At 46.8% G+C, this 17,942-nt stretch overlaps 1 protein-coding gene across 1 annotated transcript; it reads left to right on the forward strand.

Annotated features, from left to right (window-relative positions):
- The first annotated feature begins 340 nt into the window (after positions 1-340).
- Positions 341-16,357, forward strand: Srd5a3 (steroid 5 alpha-reductase 3). Its single transcript, XM_031342776.1, has 6 exons — positions 341-597; positions 9,446-9,588; positions 10,786-10,821; positions 11,340-11,537; positions 14,424-14,558; positions 15,361-16,357. The coding sequence occupies exons 1-6, from the start codon at positions 377-379 to the stop codon at positions 15,618-15,620; spliced, it is 993 nt and encodes a 330-aa protein (XP_031198636.1). The 5' UTR covers positions 341-376; the 3' UTR covers positions 15,621-16,357.
- The last annotated feature ends 1,585 nt before the right edge of the window (positions 16,358-17,942 follow it).

Here is a 17,942-nt window from a genome sequence, read left to right on the forward strand (position 1 = left end):
CCCCCACGCGCCACGCGGTGGAAGGAGAGAACCAATTCCTCCCTAGGTGTCTTAGGCTTCCACTCACACCCTCCTGGCTTAGTCCCACTCCACTTAATAAATAGGTGTAACATATTTCTTTAAGACTTATACAGTGTAGCACGTGTTCTTGCATGCTCCTGCAGAACTTCAAGTTGGAATCGCATCTAGGAATTAAGAGGCTGAGGGAGTCCAAAGCGCAGCCTACTCGCCCTAGGTGAGCAGGCGCACACACAGCTCGGAGGCGCTTAGCCAGGGGCGGGGCCGTGCGTCCCGCCCAGGAGCCGCGTCACCGCCAAGCGCGCCACCGCGCTCCCGCCGCGGTGGCGCGCGTGCGTGCGTAGCCCGCTCCCGGGCCATGGATGGCTGGGCGGGGGCCGAGCTCTCAGCCCTGAACCCCCTGCGTACGCTGTGGCTGGCGCTGGCCGCCGCCTTCCTGCTCGCGCTGCTGCTGCAGTTGGCGCCCGCCAGGCTGCTGCCGAGCTGCGCGCTCTTCCAGGACCTCATCCGCTACGGGAAGACCAAGCAGTCTGGCCCGCAGCGCCCCGCCGTCTGCAGGGCCTTCGACGTACCTAAGAGGTAACCTCGGTGGCGGGGCGCGCCCGGCAGGGGGCAACAGAGGCTGCGCGGGCACGTGAGCTACATGGCTGCCCCAAGCTGTCCCCGGAAATGACAGAGCATCTCAATGTTGGCCCGGCCCCCCAGGGAGCCGCCCTAGCTTCTTTATCCCCAGTTTACCGCTTCCCCTCCCCAGAATGGGAGGTCTTGGAAGTTCATGGACATGAGACAAGTTCTTCCAAGAGTTCTCCTGTTCTCAGCCCGAACTGTCACAGTCAGGAAGGAAGTCCAGAGTATGCTCCCCCGGGGCTGTGCTGACATCCCTAACTTGCATCTACAATAGGTGCTCTGGCAAACTAGCCCAGGATGCTCCCCCCGCCCCCCAATCCCATCCCAGAAGGTTCAGTAGCCAAGTTGTGAAATACTAAAATCTTCTAGGGGCACATACAGACTCAGAATATGTGAGACCTGCTACATGGCTTTCTCATTTTTTACTCCACGATGAATTCAGTATGAGGAGTCATCTTAACACAGTATTCTAGATAGTTAAAGCTGTGTCAATTTTTGTGAAAATCATCATGCATTTGCATTTAGAACTGAATTTGAAGGAATGTGATGGGTTCTGACGGATTCATCTAGATTGTTTTCGAAACCTGTAGATGTTGCCCACCTCTGCAGATGGTATCTGATAGATGGTGAGAAGATGGTGAGACAATCAACTGGTCTCAGCTCTCTCTTGACTGTTGGAGGAGGTCTATCAGGGGTTTAGTGTAAGAGCAGAGATCCATGTCGTTGTAAAGAGTGAATGGTAAGGAGATAAGGGCTGGAAGAACTCTTCCTTAGAGGCCCAATTTTAAGAAGATCCTGCCGTTGTTTTATCCTTGGGTTTGATTGGCCTATATCTGTTATGCTATATGGCAATTTATTTTCTGACTTTTGAGAAAGGTCTTAGTGTCCCCGGATTTCAAAGCACACCTAAAAATCACTTACATTCATTGCCTCTGGATGGGACTCCTCAGCTGTTAGACTCAAGTCTGTCTTAATGTAACAGCCAAGAAAGCGGTGGGGCTTCCCTGTATTCATCCCTGTAACACTCGGTACTCTTGGCTTCTTCTAATTCTAATGGTATTGTGAAATAATTATTCTATCCTTCTTCCAGAACTCAGAGCAAAACCTCCCATGGTGTTCAGGTGCTCTGAGGTGATGGGGCCTATTGTTTGCCCCTATGTTGAGTTTTTTTCTTTTCTTTTCTTTTTCCTTCAGTACTGGAGAAAGACCAACAAATCCAGGCCAATAAGGAAAGGCTTTTTTTTTTTTTGGTTTTTCAAGAGAGGGTTTCTCTGTATAGCTCTTGCTATCCTGGAACTCACTCTGTAGAGCAGGCTGGCCTCGAACTCAGAAATCCACCTGCCTCTGCTTCCCAAGTGCTGGGATTAAAGGCATGTGCCACCACCTCCCAGCTTAAGGAAAGGCATTTTTAATTGAGACAAAGATTTAAAAAAGGGGGGGAAATATTTGCATTAAAACATTGTCCTTTATAATTGTTGCCTCCCTCTTTATAGGAAAAGCAGGTAACTGGAGTTGGGTAAAGTAACATTCTATTGCCTTCTGTTTCCAGAGGACCTCCCATGGCATTGTGCTTAGCACATTCAATGATTTGCCCGTATGTCGTGTGCTAATGACTTGAAAGCCTTTCTTCCCTTTGTCCTCCAGACAGACTTGTGAGGGACCTGGCATCCTCAACATTCCCAGCTACGTGTGCACAAATTCAGGCTGGTTGTACAGTGAGTGTGGCAGCTAGTCCTTTGCAGCCTGCCTGTGCTTAAGATGCCGACCTCCTGACCTCCAGGATGCCTGGCAAGCTCTTGCACCACACACACTTGAGTCATGTCTGAAAAATCATGGCAGTGGCTTTACCCCAGCGGGAGGCAGTTTGTTATATCTTGGTTAATCTGGATTTTATAGTGTCTGGTAACCTCAGCTAATGTGCTTCTGACTTAAATATTTTGAATAGTTTCTCCTGGTGCAAACTCTAATGACATCGTCAGGAATGAAAATTAAAAATTAAGCCGGTGACTTGTACACTTACAAACAGGCGTCACAGAACCCAGTGTCTGCACATATGGTAGTATTTAGGTCATAGTCGTTGCTCCTAAGGAAGCAAGAAGAAAACCTGAGCCAGTTCCTGAAATATTGTTTTCTATTCTCCAGCCTGGACCCATTGTTTGTTTTTTTTGTTTGAGTTTTTGGGTTGTTTGTTTGTGTGTTGTTTTTATTTTGTTGTTGTTATTTCAGGTTTTGTTTTGTTGTTTTGTTTTGTTTTGTTGTTTTGTTTTGTTTTTTCAAGACAGGGTTTCTCTGTGTAGCCCTTGCTGTCCTGGACTCACTCTGTAGATCAGGCTGGTCTGGAACTCAGAAATCCGTCTGCCTCTGCCTCCCAAGCGCTGGGATTAAAGGCGTGCGCCACCACTGCCCGGCTGTTTTTGTTTTTTTGTGGCAGGATTTCTCTGTGTAGCCCTGGCTCTCCTGGAACTCACAGAGGTCCACCTGCCTCTGCCTCTGCCTCTCCCGAGCTAGGAGCAAAGGCATGCACCACCACGCCTCATATCTTAGGCAACAGCTGCTTTCTTGTTTTGATTCAATCCCCAGAAAACGTGTCTAAGTAAGTACCCAGGACTAAGAGTCTACTGCCTTTGCTTTCAACAGTAGATAGAAACACTTTTGTCTCTAACATTTCAAAATAGCTCCAGGTAATATGGAAGCTGTTATCACTGAACTGGCCTTTGTGGGTCAGAGGCTGCCCAGTTTTGGTCCAGGAGCATCAGAAGCAGTCAGGGGATCTGTGAATTGGATTCAGGGGTTACATGTTTGGATTCAGCAACGTCTTGCACTTAAGGAGTTAGCATTTCCTTAATTATGAATGTCATTAACAAACCACAGGACAACAGCAATGTCTCAAAGTTTTTGGTAGAATATAGTAAATGAAATACTGTTGAAGACCCCTTGAAACAGTATTGTTTCTATAACCACAGAACCAGTGGTTATTCACCACGAGATCTCATTATTCAATACACAAGACATGCATGGGTCCTTCATGGCATAAGCTTGGCTTTTAATAACTGGATTACCTAGATGTTCCTATAATTGATTTTCCTAGTATCTTCATATGTCTTGTGCTTATGGCAACATTTCAAGAAAGGTCTGGGACCTTTGTCAAATAGCATTACTTTTGCTATTGGCTATAGCATCCTCAGCTTCTGCTGGAGGAAATAAGGCTCTCCCACTGGACAAGAGGTTGGATGCTCAGTTGCTTTGGTGGTTAATGTTGAGTTTTGAAATACACTGGATGTCCTCCATGCACCGTTGTATACCTCAAAGCTAGTTCAGGCTTATAGGCAGACAGCAAAATAGGTAAACAAATTTCAGAGAAGCAAAATGTTTTCTGAGGGAGGTAAGTACTCCAGAGGAGACCCATCAAGATTATTTGAGCCAGGATCAGAGTTGTGAAGAGAGGCTACCTAGAGAGGATAGGAGGGGTGGGGAGAGCCTTCTTGGCAGAGTCTTGTGGGCTCCAAAGGATTGGGAGTGTCTTCAGGAGGAATGGAAGCTGCTGAGGGCTTATTGTAGAAGGGGAAACATTACATAGGAAGACTTAAAAAGAATGGCACCGCCACTGTGTGGGAAGGGCTAGGTAAGAGGCTGCTGTGTTTCAGCACCATAGTTTCTGCAGATGTCATAGGTGGGGTGTCATAAAAGTAGCACAGGTCCAGTCATCTGGGTGAACATTAATTAGTTCCCTTCCCTAATTACCCTGAAGCTCCCCCCGTAGCATAGGGCCAGTCCCAGAAGTCAGTTTGCATGTATGTTAAGTAAGATTGGGTTCCCTGGGCTTCAAACCATCGAGCAGTTCCAACCCTACACAGTCCTGTCTCCCTTCTCACTTAGCACCCTACCTCTTGCACCTCCTGTCCTATTCCAGTTCAGGGCTTCTCTACAAGTCCTCCTCCTACTACAGAGCCTTTGCATGACCTGAAAAATTCCCTCTCACCTGGCCCATGGTAAAAGCTCAGAGACTGTATTTTCAGTGGGGCCTTCCATACTTGACTTACTTAACACGATAATTCTGCATTCACCAACAGTCCTTCTTTCTCCCTGCATTCAGCCACACAGCCCCCGATCACCCAAGTGGTTGTTGGTCAAAGGAGTCGTAAAGACTGCCATGGCCCTACCCCCAGGACTTGGAACAAGGCACTTCTAGGAAGCAAGTTAGGGAAGGAGGAAAAAGGAGGAGCCTGTCTTAGCCCCTAAGGCAGTGGGGATTTTGTGCATTTTGAGCCTTTAAAGACAAGCAAAAGATAGGGGTCCTGTAAAGACTAGAAAGTGTTTCCTGTATCGAGGCATTCAGACAGCAGAACAAAATGTAAGACTGAAAAACAATGATATGTATTTAAACTAAAATTACCACGGGAGAAGTAGTACCGTATGTAAGGTGGAGCTCAGCAATTCATTTGAAACAACTGATTCACCTACCTGCCTGTAGGTTTCTCCTAAGCTGGCTATGTGTGATGCAGGGCTAGGAGAAGAATTTCAGGCCCCGTCTGCAGGCAGGCAAAGGAGCAACAGTGTGTTGTAAACAGCAGTCATTCTAGCTGTATCTAGAGCCAACTGCGGCCACCGCTGTGCCCTTGGATAAGAAACCTGTAGTTTTCCATGTGTCACTCGAAGAAAGAAAACTATGTGGAGATGAAATTTCATAATCATGCCTCTTCCCCTAGTTCCCAGCCTGCATCCTTTATGTCACAAGTAAACCGTCTCCATGTCACCAGCGGATGGATGTTTTACGTGTGTTTCATTATTTTTTGTTTAGGAATGTTTTGCCTGCATATCTGTCTGGGTACCATGTGCATGCCTGGTGCCCCTGGAGGCTAGAATAGGGAGTCCTATCCCTTGGAAGTAGATGGGTTCGATGGTTGTGAGCCACCATGTGGTGTTGGGAATTGAACCTTGGTCTTTTGGAAGAGCAGCAAGTGTTCTTAACAGCTGTTCAGCCATCTCCCCAGCCCATCTCAGAATATTCAGATGGATCTTTTGAAACTTTGGACAGGATTGAATAATGATTTTCTTTTTAAAAATGCTTTATTTTGCTAAGCCTAGATGGATCCCCAGTACAAAAGCCAGCATCCTTACAGGGCTCTGTGTCCTCTGTCCTCTCTTCCTGGTTATGTTACACAATCACAAGGGAACCGCAGATGGAGCACACCCAGCATACACACCCTCAGGGCCTTGGTCGCCTTTTTCCTCTGCTTGGACAGTGTACCTCACTTAATAGTGTACATTCTAAGTCCATCCATTTTCCAGCAAGCTTTTAACTTCATGTGGAATGTTTAGACTTAGGATGTATACTGTTAAGTAAGTGAAGTCACACAGCTTCACAAAGAAATAAACCAAATATTCTCTCTCATATGCAGACTCTAGCCAATGTGGCTACATTATAACATGAAGAAAGGAGAAGGAGGGACTGGAGAGATGGCTCAGTGGTTAAGAGCACTGACTGCTCTTCCAAAGGTCCTGAGTTCAAATCCCAGCAACCACATGGTGGCTCACAACCATCTGTAATGAGATCTGATGCCCTCTTCTGGGGTGTCTGAAGTCAGCTACAGTGTACTTACATACATTAAATAAATAAATAAATAAATCTTTAAAAAAAAAAAAAAGAAAGAAAGGAGAAGGAAAAAAGGCTAAATATAAGGGTGAGAAAGAACTGAATATAGAACACCAATTATGAAGGAGGATATAGAACTAATTGTTTTCTAATTCTATTTTGTTTTTCAAGACAGGGCTTCTCTATATAGCCCTGGCTGTCCTGGAAGTCACTCTGTAGACCAGGCTAGCCTTGGACTCAGAAACTCACCTGTCTCTGTCTCCCAAGTGTTAGGATTAAAGGCGTACACCACCACTGTGGGGCAGTGGGCAGTTCTGACAGCCAAGGTCCAGTAGAGCGGCCACCTGAGAACCCTGGAGACCCACTGAGCAAAGTAAATTTGTTCACAAGGGACGGTAGGAGTTCGGTGATAGCTCCTGAGACCAATGGCTCAGATTTCAGCCCAGACCCCTCACAGCTGCCCCTGCAAGAGATGTGTGCTCTATCAAGCAAACAATGCCTCAAGCTCCCAGCATTCTAGCTGGACCTTACACACAGTCATCTGACCACAAGCCAGATATGCCACGCCCCATAAGATAAAAGGGGCGATTTGCCCCCTCCTCACTCTCTTACTCTTCTCTTACTCTTGCTCTCTTGCTTTCTTGCTCTCTCACTCTCTTATTCTTACTTCCTCTCTCTCTTTCTCTCTCTCTCTCTCTCTCACCCTTTGTTCCTCTCACTCTCTTACTCTCCCTCTCTCTCTCTTACTCTTACCTTCTCTTGCTCTTTGTTCCTCTCTCTCTCTCTCTCTCTCTCTCTCTCTCTCTCTCTCTCTCTCTCTCTTGTTCTCTCCCTCTCCCTTGTTCCTCTCTCTCCTCTCTGCTCTTTGTTCTGTTCTCTGGCTTTCTCCCTCTCCTTTCTCTCTCTCTCCTTTCTCTCCTTTCCTTCTCTCTACTCAACCAGCATATTGTATCCTTCCTACAATAAAATAACTCACTTATACATTGCCTCCTTTTTAACTAAGGCGCTGTGCAGCAACAGGTCAGCCCCAGGAGAGAGAGAGACCCGGGCCTCAGCAGCAGGCCCTCTGCCTCCAGGGAGAGAGAGAGCCTCAGCCAGGCCACCAGCCCAGGCCCCAGCCTATGGAATGACACACCACTGCCTGGCTGTTTTTCTAATTCTAATTCTGCCATGAATTTTTTTACTTTTTTGGTGGCAGATAAATACATAAAATATATTAGATACTGAAAGTGTAAAATGTAATGTACGACTTCATAGTTCCATTCTGAATGACCACTCTAACAATATAGAAGGGTATTCAATTGTATAGACCTTAGGTCTAGCTAATTTTGGTGAGAGGTGTTTTTATTTATTTGCAAGTTTGGTTGTTTTTTTTTTTAATATTTATTTATTTTATTTATATGAGTACATTGTAGCTGACTTCAGACACACCAGAAGAGAGCATCAGATCCCATTACAGACAGTTGTGAGTTACCATGTGGTTGTGGGGAATTGAACTCAGGACCTCTGGAAGAGCATTGACTGCTCTTAACCACTGAGCCATCTCTCCAGCCCCTGTTTGTTTGTTTGTTTGTTTGTTTTTGTTTTTGTTTTGTTTTTTAAATAAGTAAGGAAAAAATTTGTTTATTTCTGTGGTAAGTCTGACCCTTCTCCCTTATGTTTCCTGGCTACTTGAGGACATGGGAAATAATAGTTTTGAATGACTTTCAGTCAGGAATTAATCAGAGAAGCAGAACAGGGAACTGGGGAGGTAAGAATTCTTGGAATGCAAGCATTAGAATTAGAATTCCCCAATACCCAAGTAAAAAAGATGGCTGTCTTAGGGTTTTACTGTTGTAAGGAGATATCATGTCCACTAAACTCTTATAAAGGACAACATTTAACTAGGGCTGGCTTATAGTTTCAAAGGCTTAGTCCATTATTGTCATGGTGGGAAACATAGCAGCAGGCAGACATGGTGCTGGAGCAAGAGTTCTACATATTGATCCACAAGCAGCAAGGAGAGATTGTGTCTCAATGCCCGTAGCGTGAGCATAGGAAACCTGGAAGTCTGCCCCCGCACAGTGACATACTTCCTCTAGCAAGGCCACACCCATTCAGATAAGGCCACACCTCCTAGTCTACCACTCCCTATGGGCTAAGCATTCAAACACAGGAGTCTATGGGGGCCATATCTTTTCAAACCATCACAGTGGGTGGGTGTGTCCACACGCAGGCAGTCCATACCACAGCCCTGGCAGAGTGAGGAGGATCCCTGGAGTTTGCCACCACCAAGTACCCCACTGGTCCTTGTGGCATCTTAAGTGATTTTGTTTAAGCAAAGCAGCAGCATCTTTTATATTAAATTAGCATCGCTAATTTCATTGCATTGGTTTTATGCCTTTATGTTTATTTGCTTTGTAAATAATTCATTGCAAAATAGGTTCATGGTCGGGGTCGTTGGAGATGTAGAATCATAAGGAGTTGCCACCTGGCATTATTGTTGCAATTTTTTTCACATTATAAAAAATTAATTCGGAAGGGCAAAGAAAATGGATGAGGTAGTAGAGTGCCTGCCATATAAGCGCAAGGAGCTGAGTTCCATCCCTAGTGCACACATAAAAGCCGGACATAGTACATGCACCTGTAATCCCAGTGCTGGGGAGGATGGGAATTACTGACCAGCTAGTTTAGCTGAAGGTATAGTCAGTTCTGAGCTCCCTGACATGGGTGCTGGAAATCGAACTTGGATCTTCTGCAACAGTGTGCATGCACACGCATATAAGTGATAATAAATTTTTAAAATTTTAAATAAGGCGTATGAGACTGCAAAGATGGTTTAGCAGTTAAGAGCAGAGCATTCACTGTTGTTTCAAAGGACCAGGTTCAATGACTGCGAATCCAGTTTTGGATCTAATGGACTTTCACAGATCTCATGGGTGTGTTACCACGATCTAGATCTTAAGTGCAGGGAGCTTGAGCGCCTTGTGAGAATTTGGGGACCATTCTTGTAACCCAGAAATGAGAGATTGTTAACTGATCCCCTTCCTACTCCAATTTAATGGGTCTTGTGATTTGGAAGTAGCTTTTGAAATATTCCCACCTGTAGAATTCAGATCCTGTTTACAACTGAAACTCTGCTCTTCGACATGGATGGAGGGGGCGGGTTCTGGGGCTTGTAGAGGTTGGTTGTAGCTGGCCGCTGCCTAACTCTTCCTTCTTTTGCAGGTACTTTTCTCACTTCTACGTCATCTCAGTGTTATGGAATGGCTCCCTGCTCTGGTTCCTCTCTCAGTCTCTGTTCCTGGGAGCACCTTTTCCAGACTGGCTTTATGCTTTGCTCAGAACTCTTGGGGCCACGCAGTTCCACGGTAATTTGGCTCCCTAGCCCGTTCCTGGTTCCTGTCCATGTTCTCACCAGTCAGGTCCCTCTGCAGGGCCTGGTAAGTGAGAGCAGACAGCGTTTGCCTGGTTAGTTGGTTCCCAGTTCTCAGTGATCTGTGGCCACGCCCAGGGGTCAGGCTCTGGTCAGCTGTCTTGCAGACCTGTGCTGAATGCAGGACTGGCTGTTCAACTTCTGATATCATTAGCGTGTGATAATCTTATGAAGACAGCCTCACACACGCTGGAGAAGCTTCAGAAAAACCTCAAGTTTGCATAGGCACGTTTATCACTTATACAGCCACAGCCAGAATCATGCCTTAGGGCTCACAGAAATTTTGACATTAAAAATGACTTTGTGGTAAACTTTTAGAAAGGTTTGGGGGCTGGTGAGATGGATCATGGTTAGTAAAGGTGTTCCTACCAGGCTTGATGATTTAAGATGTATCTTCAGGACCCACATTGTGGAAGGAGGAAACCGACTCCTACAAATTGTCTTTTGACCTACACCACCACACACACACATACACACACACACACACACACACACACCACAAGCTCTCAAGAGAGTAAATAAATTAATTAAAAAAGAAAAATTGTGAGTCTTCTGCTAAACCATGAAACTGAGTAGCAGTGGTCAGGGCTCTGTAGAAGGGTCTGGGGGTCCTGATGCATGCATACCCTTGCTGCTCGCTGTGTTTATGCATGTGTACCCCTTTGTTGCTTGCTGTGTTTATGCATGTGTACCCCTTTGTTGCCTAACCTGTTTATGTATTTAGATTAGATTTGAGGAGTTTTTACTATTTGTTTTAACGTATTCATAAAGAATTGAAAACTGGATTTTAATTTACTTAAAATACAAAGAGCAAATGAATCTGTACTGATAGAAGTTAGAATGGAGTCCTTAACCTTGGGTCAGGGTCATACTTAGAAAGAAACACTAGGGGGTGCTGGTCAGGTTCTTAACCTGGGTGCCAGTAATACCTGGGAATAAAATTTACCAGGCTGTGTCCTTGCGGTATGTGTCTGTGTTACTCAAAAAGAGGGACTAGAGTTTATGATATTTTAAAAATGAGCTTTTGCTCATATGTCCTTAGAGCACGTGATGATGGGCCTGCAGGAAGGTGGATCGTGGGACCCACTCTCTCTCCAGGCATGTCATTTCTCTCTTGCTTTTCCTTTGGCAGCCCCAGGGATGGAGTCCAAGGCTTCTCGGATGCTAGGCAAGTGCTTCACTATTCAACTCCGACTTCTGTCTTTTTTTTTTTTTTTTTTTTTAAGTCTGGAAAGGAATATTCAACTGTTTGATGCCTGCCTCTGTCTCTCCCTTGATGGGTGGGTGTGGAGCCAGGGCCCCACCAGATAGAACTGATCCAACATAAACATGGGCCTTTCCCTGACCATCAGCATTCAGGACTTGGTACAGAAACCCACAGACCCTGAGTCCTGAGCACCTCGACCCTCCCTTCAAGGTCCCTTCCCATATGTCCTGGAAGGCTTTTTAATGCGGCAGTCAGCTGGGCGCTGTCCCCCTTCCCAGCACCCTGCCACTAATTTACCACATGACTCATTCAGCCTGTGTCCTCACACTTTGAAAGAGGAAGCATTAGTTTAAACGGTCTCTGTAGCCCTTTGACTCTGGTCTTAGGTTGCACGGTGGGTAAATTCAATCCTTGACTTAATCCTGGAGGAGAGACTTGAGACTGAGCGTGAGCGTGTCCCCTTCTCTCCTGCACTGCAGCGGCTGAGCTGGCTCTGTCTGCCTTCTTGGTGTTGGTGTTCCTCTGGGTCCACAGCCTTCGGAGACTCTTCGAGTGCTTCTACGTCAGTGTCTTCTCTAACGCAGCCATTCACGTTGTGCAGTACTGTTTCGGGCTTGTCTACTATGTCCTTGTCGGCCTGACGGTACTGAGCCAAGTGCCCATGGATGACAAGAATGGTAAGTGGCCCTGGCAGTAGGTTCCAAAGTCATCATGCCAACAGGTAGATGTGTTAACCGCGGACCGCTAAAACCTAGGAACAGTAGCATCAGCAGCCGAGCCTTCGGGGATGATAGGAAAGCACAAATCATTCCTGGGGCTGTTTAAGGATAAGGAAATTAAGCTGTGTGGGATTGACCTATAGGGACGGAGGAAGTAGAGCTGAGCTCTGGGAACAGCAGGTGGGAGACTCCAAAGAAAGGGCCACAAAAGGAAGTGGCCTCCCCACAGCCCAGTTGTCTGGGGGCACTGGGGGAGAGAGAGAGAGAAGTCACTATATGGGATTCAATCACAGACCGCGAGACAAAGGTGCCTGAGCTCTGATCTGAAGAGGGAATGCAAGCTGTTTCTCTTGCTTTTAATTCTTGGGATGGCTGCCCTCACAACAAAGCCCTTCTTCATGTGGGGCAGCCTGAGGGAAGAGGAAAACGGAGTGTTGTGCTAAGTGGAAATTGCCTTGAGGTTTCCAAGTGCTCACTAGCCAGGAAGAGGGAAGCAAACATTAGCTCGTGTATGAGAAGGAAGTGGGGTTGGTTGGTGTTTTACGTGGAAGCTAGAGAGCTGCATACTGTGTATGACCCTCAGTTTCATAAAACACTGTGTGCAGATAATACGGAGCTCTTATGCCCTGGGTGATTAGGATGACTGTGTGGATGCTGCGGTGAACTTGATCTTGAAGCCCTGGCCTTTCAGCCCAGATCTCCTGGGACCCTTTTTCCGTGTCCTGTATATCATAAGTTGAGATAGAGCTCTGTATTTCCAGCTCTCAGTGACTGAGCCTTTTCTCGTTTGATTTTAGTCTCAGAGGACTCCTTAAAGTTTGCTCTGTTGCAATAATACACTTCCCGAGGCTGTGAGAATGATTTGAAAGGTAGGCTCATTGACCAGATAGCTCCCCGATTTGTGCATTCTTTGCTGGTTCCAGCTGTTCCGTCAGCTTCTCTTCTCCTTCCTGCAGATTTCATTGCATTGGTTACTTTCTTGGTGCTGGGATTAAACACTGTGACCAAGACCACTCCCAGAAGGAGGGTCTTACTTTGTCTCCCAGTTACAGAGGGCTAAGAGTCGATCACAGCAGGTAGGCATGGCAGCAAACCAACCGCCAGGAGCAGGGAGCTGAGAGATCACATCTCGAACATGTTTATGAAGCAGAGAGAGAGAGAACTGGAAGTAGGGAGAGGCTGTGCAGTCCCAGGCTCACCTCTAGTGCTGTGCATCCTCCATGGCTGCACCTCCCAAACCTCCACAAACAGTCTCAACTGTTCAAATCCCTGAACCTCTGGAGGGCAGTTCTCACTTAAAATCCGTATTAGTCATTAATCAAGTCGGTCTTTCCGCCTACGTCTGCCCATGGCGTTCAGATGCACAGCCATCATCTGGGATTATTTGGCCAGAGAACTTTCCAGACTCCTTGGTTGCCCACTAGCTTTCTCTCCGTCAGCTTCTGTTGGCCTTACATCACCTTTCTGAATTTAGTTCTGTGGCTGGAGCCCAGCTTCTACTTTCTGCCTCATAAAAATGGTCAAAAAGGGCAGCTGAGACACCTACAAAAATATCTTTCTAAGCACTGTGAAACTGCTTCTGTTTCACCTGGTTACCCCTCACAGGGTCACCTGGAGTCAGGGGCAGTATGATTGTATTAGTTACTCATTTACCATCTGTAGGATCTGGTAGAAATCCTGTAGGTTTGAGTGTCCACTGCGGGGCCTGGGTCCACTCGACTGATTTTGTCTGGCCTCAGAACCTATGTCAGTGATCCAGGGCATAGACTGATCTTACAGGGTCCTTATGTAATAGAAAAGAGTGTCTGTGGTTCAGGAGAACCGGGTTTAGAACTGAAATCGCCACAGGTGAATTTGGTGGGTCTTGTCAGCCACTGACTAGCCTCCACTGACTCCCACTTGAGGGTCTCTGTATAGAGTACTGTGATCCTCAGTGCTGTTACCTTAAACAGCATTGCAGGGCTTTGCCTGGGCTTCAGGGCCCCAGGCTCTGGCCAGTTTTCAGTGGGCAGTGTTTACTTTTTCAGCTGCGACAAGGAAGGCAGAGCTGCTAATGATGGTAAGGGTTCCATTTGCTTTTCCAGGGCCAGTGGCTTGCTCTGGGAGCCCTCCAGCAGCCCCCCTTCCCTCCTTGGTGCCACATCAAAAGGAAGGTGTGTCGCTACAGGAGCTTCTGCTTCGGGAACAGCGTCTCAGACTGGGTTCTCTCAGACCCAGGAAGGCCATTGTTCTGTTGCTCTTCTCTTTATGAGATAGTGATCACCCTCTACCTCTCTACTAGCCAGAACTGGGCAGTGTGTGCATGCTTTCTTCTCCCTCCCCCCATCTCTCTCTCCCTTTCCCCTCCCCCATCCCACTCCCTCCCATGTTTGTAGTCCAAATTGGCCTTGAACTCCTGTGTACTTAGCTGGCCTTGAACTCGTGATCCTCTTGCCTCAGTTTCCCAAGTACTCCGATGACAGGCATGTATCCATCGTGCCTGGGTTCGCTCAGCTTTCTGTGTTGAGGATCTCCCTGGCAAGGCTCTGGGTGGCAGCTCAGGGAGACGTTTCTTTAGAGAATTTTTTCTGGATGGCCAAAAGTGAGCAAAAAGATTCAGCCATAGATGCACAAAGCAATCTGACCACACAGTAAGTCACTCAGGGTGGACTGAGTCTGCTCCAGAAGCATGTGAAGAATGTTTTAAGAGAAGATGTGGGTACGGTCTCTGCCTCTGACCACCAGAGCTGCAGAGACTGAGAAGCAGCTATCCAGAGGCCATTATGCAAGGATAATACAATGATGGAATGTTGGAACTCTGCAACTCTGTGGCACTGGCTAATAGGGCAATTTCTATTCCCACAGTGTATGTCCTGGGGAAGAATCTACTGATACAAGCTCGGTGGTTCCACATCCTGGGAATGATGATGTTCTTCTGGTCATCTGCCCATCAGTATAAGTGCCACGCCATTCTCAGCAATCTCAGAAGAAATAAAAAAGGTGAGGCATCTTGTGGGGCCCCTCAAATGGCCCCTTGCCTTCAGAGGCTGCTTTCTCTGTCCCCTCCTTCCCAGATACTCACTTGTGACAAACACCGTTCTGAATCATGGTCCTCTGCTTGGTAAATGAGATGGCAGATCTCCCTGCCAGAGCTAGCTCTGACAGTTTGGGATTCTGTCCTGTTCCCACCTCTGGGGACAGCACCGCACACATGTACTTGATGGAAAACTCATATTAGTATGGAGTCATATAACCCCGGCTGAAGGGAAGAAACTTGGTTTCTGAGTTAGCCTGGGCTGACTCCATCGTGGGTACAGTTTGCATTATTCGTGTTTTGTAGATGAGGAAACGGAAGCACAGTGAAATTCATCAATTTACATAAAGTTACACAGTGATCAACTGGGAGAGTCAGGATTTGAACTCATGCGTCCTGACTCTGGCATCTGAGCCCTTGTGTGCTTGTGAGAACTGATGGGAAAGCCAAGCAGAGGGGTTTTTAAGTTTTTTTGATTTGATTTTTGGTTTTGTTTTGTTGGTTGGTTGGTTTTTGTTTTTCTTATTGCTGTTTTTGCTTTGAGCTGGAGGTCATTCTAGTGTAGCTCTGGCTGCCCCGGAACTCACTAGGTAGACCAGGCTGACCTCACAGAGTGCCTCCCAAGTGCTAGAATTGAAGCCATGCAACAACTCACGCCTGGCTAAAATTGGTGGGCAGTGGGGATGTGACAGGATTTGATACTCTGAGGAGTTTCTGTCAGCAGTTTCCGAAGTGGAGCGGTAACAAGCCATCACCCTTCCATTTCAGGTGTGGTCATCCACTGCCAGCACAGGATCCCCTTTGGAGACTGGTTTGAGTATGTGTCCTCCGCTAACTACCTGGCAGAGCTGATGATCTACATCTCCATGGCTGTCACCTTTGGGCTCCACAACTTAACCTGGTGGCTGGTGGTGACGTATGTCTTCTTCAGCCAAGCCTTGTCCGCATTCTTCAACCACAGGTTCTACCGAAGCACATTCGTCTCCTACCCAAAGCATAGGAGAGCCTTCCTGCCATTTTTGTTTTAAAGCAGGCTTTATGGTGAAGAACGCAAGCCAGGTGACAGATTCCATCCCTAGAGACACTGAGACAGAGACTGAAGTACACTTTCGGTAGGAACGTTTGACAGTCCCTGTTCTACTTCAGTGCCGAGCAGTGTTCACCGAGTGAGGCGCTCGCTGTTCCTGGAGAAGACATTCCAGCTGACCTGGGCTTGCGGGATCTGCTTTCTGCCAAGCTTTACAGACCCAGCTGATAACAAGTAAACTGGTGTCTCCAAGCTGCTCTGTGGCCACACTAACCAGGAGTATAAACAGCTGTGCATGGGACATGCATGCTTGAGTGCCTCTCCCTCCCTCCCTCCCTCCCTTCCTCCTTCCCTCCCTCCCTCTCTCCCTCTCTCCCTCCCTCCCTCCCTCCCTCCCTGTCTCTCTCTGTCTCTCTCTCTCTTTCTCTCTTGCTGTGGGAACAGTGAACTGCACTGAGTGCTGTAGGAAATCATAGTTTTTTTTTAATTAATGTCACATGCCAATAAAAACAGGAAACTCTGAAAATAACATGAATGTACAGTATCAGACCCGTGGTTCTGGGAAGAAAGGAGTTTGCTGGAGTTAGTTACCATTCTTCATTTTCTCATCGATATCTCCAGTTCTAGCCCCACTTGCCTTGCAACCAACCTAATGATAAGTTTGGAAACCTGTCTGATGGAATTCTCTTTTTGACGTTCGTACTGAAAACATCAAGAAATAAAATATTTTTGTACACATGCGTGCACACATGCCCTGGACTGGGTAACACGGAAGGGAGGAGCCTCTCTCCAGCCTTACAATGTTTACATACGCCTGGGCCTGTCTCGATGTGGAGAGAATCCAAAGGATAGCTAGGAATAAAGCTACACTTTAGCTTGCTTATGCTAAAGGAAGTATCCAGTTGGGTCCATGGGAAGCAGAGGCATGGGGTGAAAGACTGAAGCAAGCAAGAAAATACCGTTGTCCCGGCAACAGGAAAACCTCCACATTTCTACTGTGGAATATTTGTAGGCTGGGATGTAGTTGGATAATCAAGGCTTGCCTAAAGTAGGTGAGGCTCTGAATTCAGCTGCCCGCACTAAGGAAAGATTTGAGCACAGTGCTTCCTAGCTGAGGTAATTGGGGTTCTTTTGGTTGGTTTGTTTCATTTGGTTTATCTTTTTTTCTTGAGTCAGGGTCTCATGTAGCCTGGGCTGCCTTTAAGTCATTATGTACCAGAGGGTTATCTTTCACTTTTGACCCTGCTGGCTCAATCTCCTACGTACTGGAATTGCAGGTGTGTACAGTCCAGTGCTGTGGCCTGAACCCAGTGTTTCTTGTATCCTACATACTCTGCCTGTGCGTCCAGCCTCTGTCTTGCTCAGTTAATACATATGTCGTGTACCCTACTGAGTAAGAAATCCCAAATGCTGTGGTTAAAGGAATGTCCACTTGCCTTGGATAGGGAATCCGTGATAGACTGGAGGAAGAGTACCATCAAAATCTAACTTGGTGAGTTGATCAGGCTTTTCGAGTTACTGACAGAAGTGTGGGAAAGGGGTTGCTTACAGGAGCAGAAATGACTCAAAGACATCTGCATCACGAAGGCCCACCCCAGCATGGGTGACAGACAGCTCACAGAGCTGGGAACCTGGAGCACACTGCACAGCCTGCAGGCAGCTCAACAGGTTAGGTGGTGTCCTCTCCAGGTAGCTCCGCTGGTCTCTGCTTCTTCCAGACAGCTTAGCCTGGCTGAGTGTCTCTCAGCAGTCTTGCATGTTATGTATTTTGGAGGAGGAGGAGCCTAGTGAACCTGCTCAGTTCTAGGAAATTCCTGCATTGTCTCTTTCTTGAGTTTAATGAGCTTCCCATCAGGATGGAATTCAGAACATCCGGTTGCTTCACCAGCCCTTTAGCATCTTGTGCTTGTTGAGCATCCCTCGAAGCAAAAGGCTTAAATCTTGGGGGAAACTGCCCTCTAGCACGCTTGCTTACAATATCCATCTCGAAGTTCCTCTGTTCCTTTTGTTGCCTTTTCTCTACCACCAATTAAGTCATTTAACCAAGATTGTTCTGTCTGTTCATATAGATGAGGTTTATCATTTATCTTTTAGAATTTGCTATCTTTGGGACTAGGCCTCAGGAACAAAACTCTTCCAGCACAGGAGATGGATGGATATCGTGTGGCAGTTTGGTCTTAACTCCCACACAAATGGCACGCGTGATCTTTAAATAAAGAGTCTAAAGGAAAGTTGTGTGTTGCTTTAGGATGAAGCTTTACACCTAGTTTCAGCTAAGGTTTTGTACCGTGGAGTGCATCTGTCAGTCTATGAGAGAGCTGCA

This window comes from Mastomys coucha, unplaced genomic scaffold (genome assembly GCF_008632895.1).
Source record: "Mastomys coucha isolate ucsf_1 unplaced genomic scaffold, UCSF_Mcou_1 pScaffold22, whole genome shotgun sequence".
NCBI classification, from domain to species: domain Eukaryota; kingdom Metazoa; phylum Chordata; class Mammalia; order Rodentia; family Muridae; genus Mastomys; species Mastomys coucha.

Excerpts from the sequence above, each read along its gene's own strand:
- Srd5a3 (XM_031342776.1), top strand. The coding sequence starts at position 377 with ATGGATGGCTGGGCGGGGGCCGAGCTCTCAGCCCTGAACCCCCTGCGT. Across the intron at positions 598-9,445 it reads GCCTTCGACGTACCTAAGAG|GTACTTTTCTCACTTCTACG; the intron begins GTAACCTCGGTG and ends CTTCTTTTGCAG. Across the intron at positions 10,822-11,339 it reads CAAGGCTTCTCGGATGCTAG|CGGCTGAGCTGGCTCTGTCT; the intron begins GCAAGTGCTTCA and ends CCTGCACTGCAG.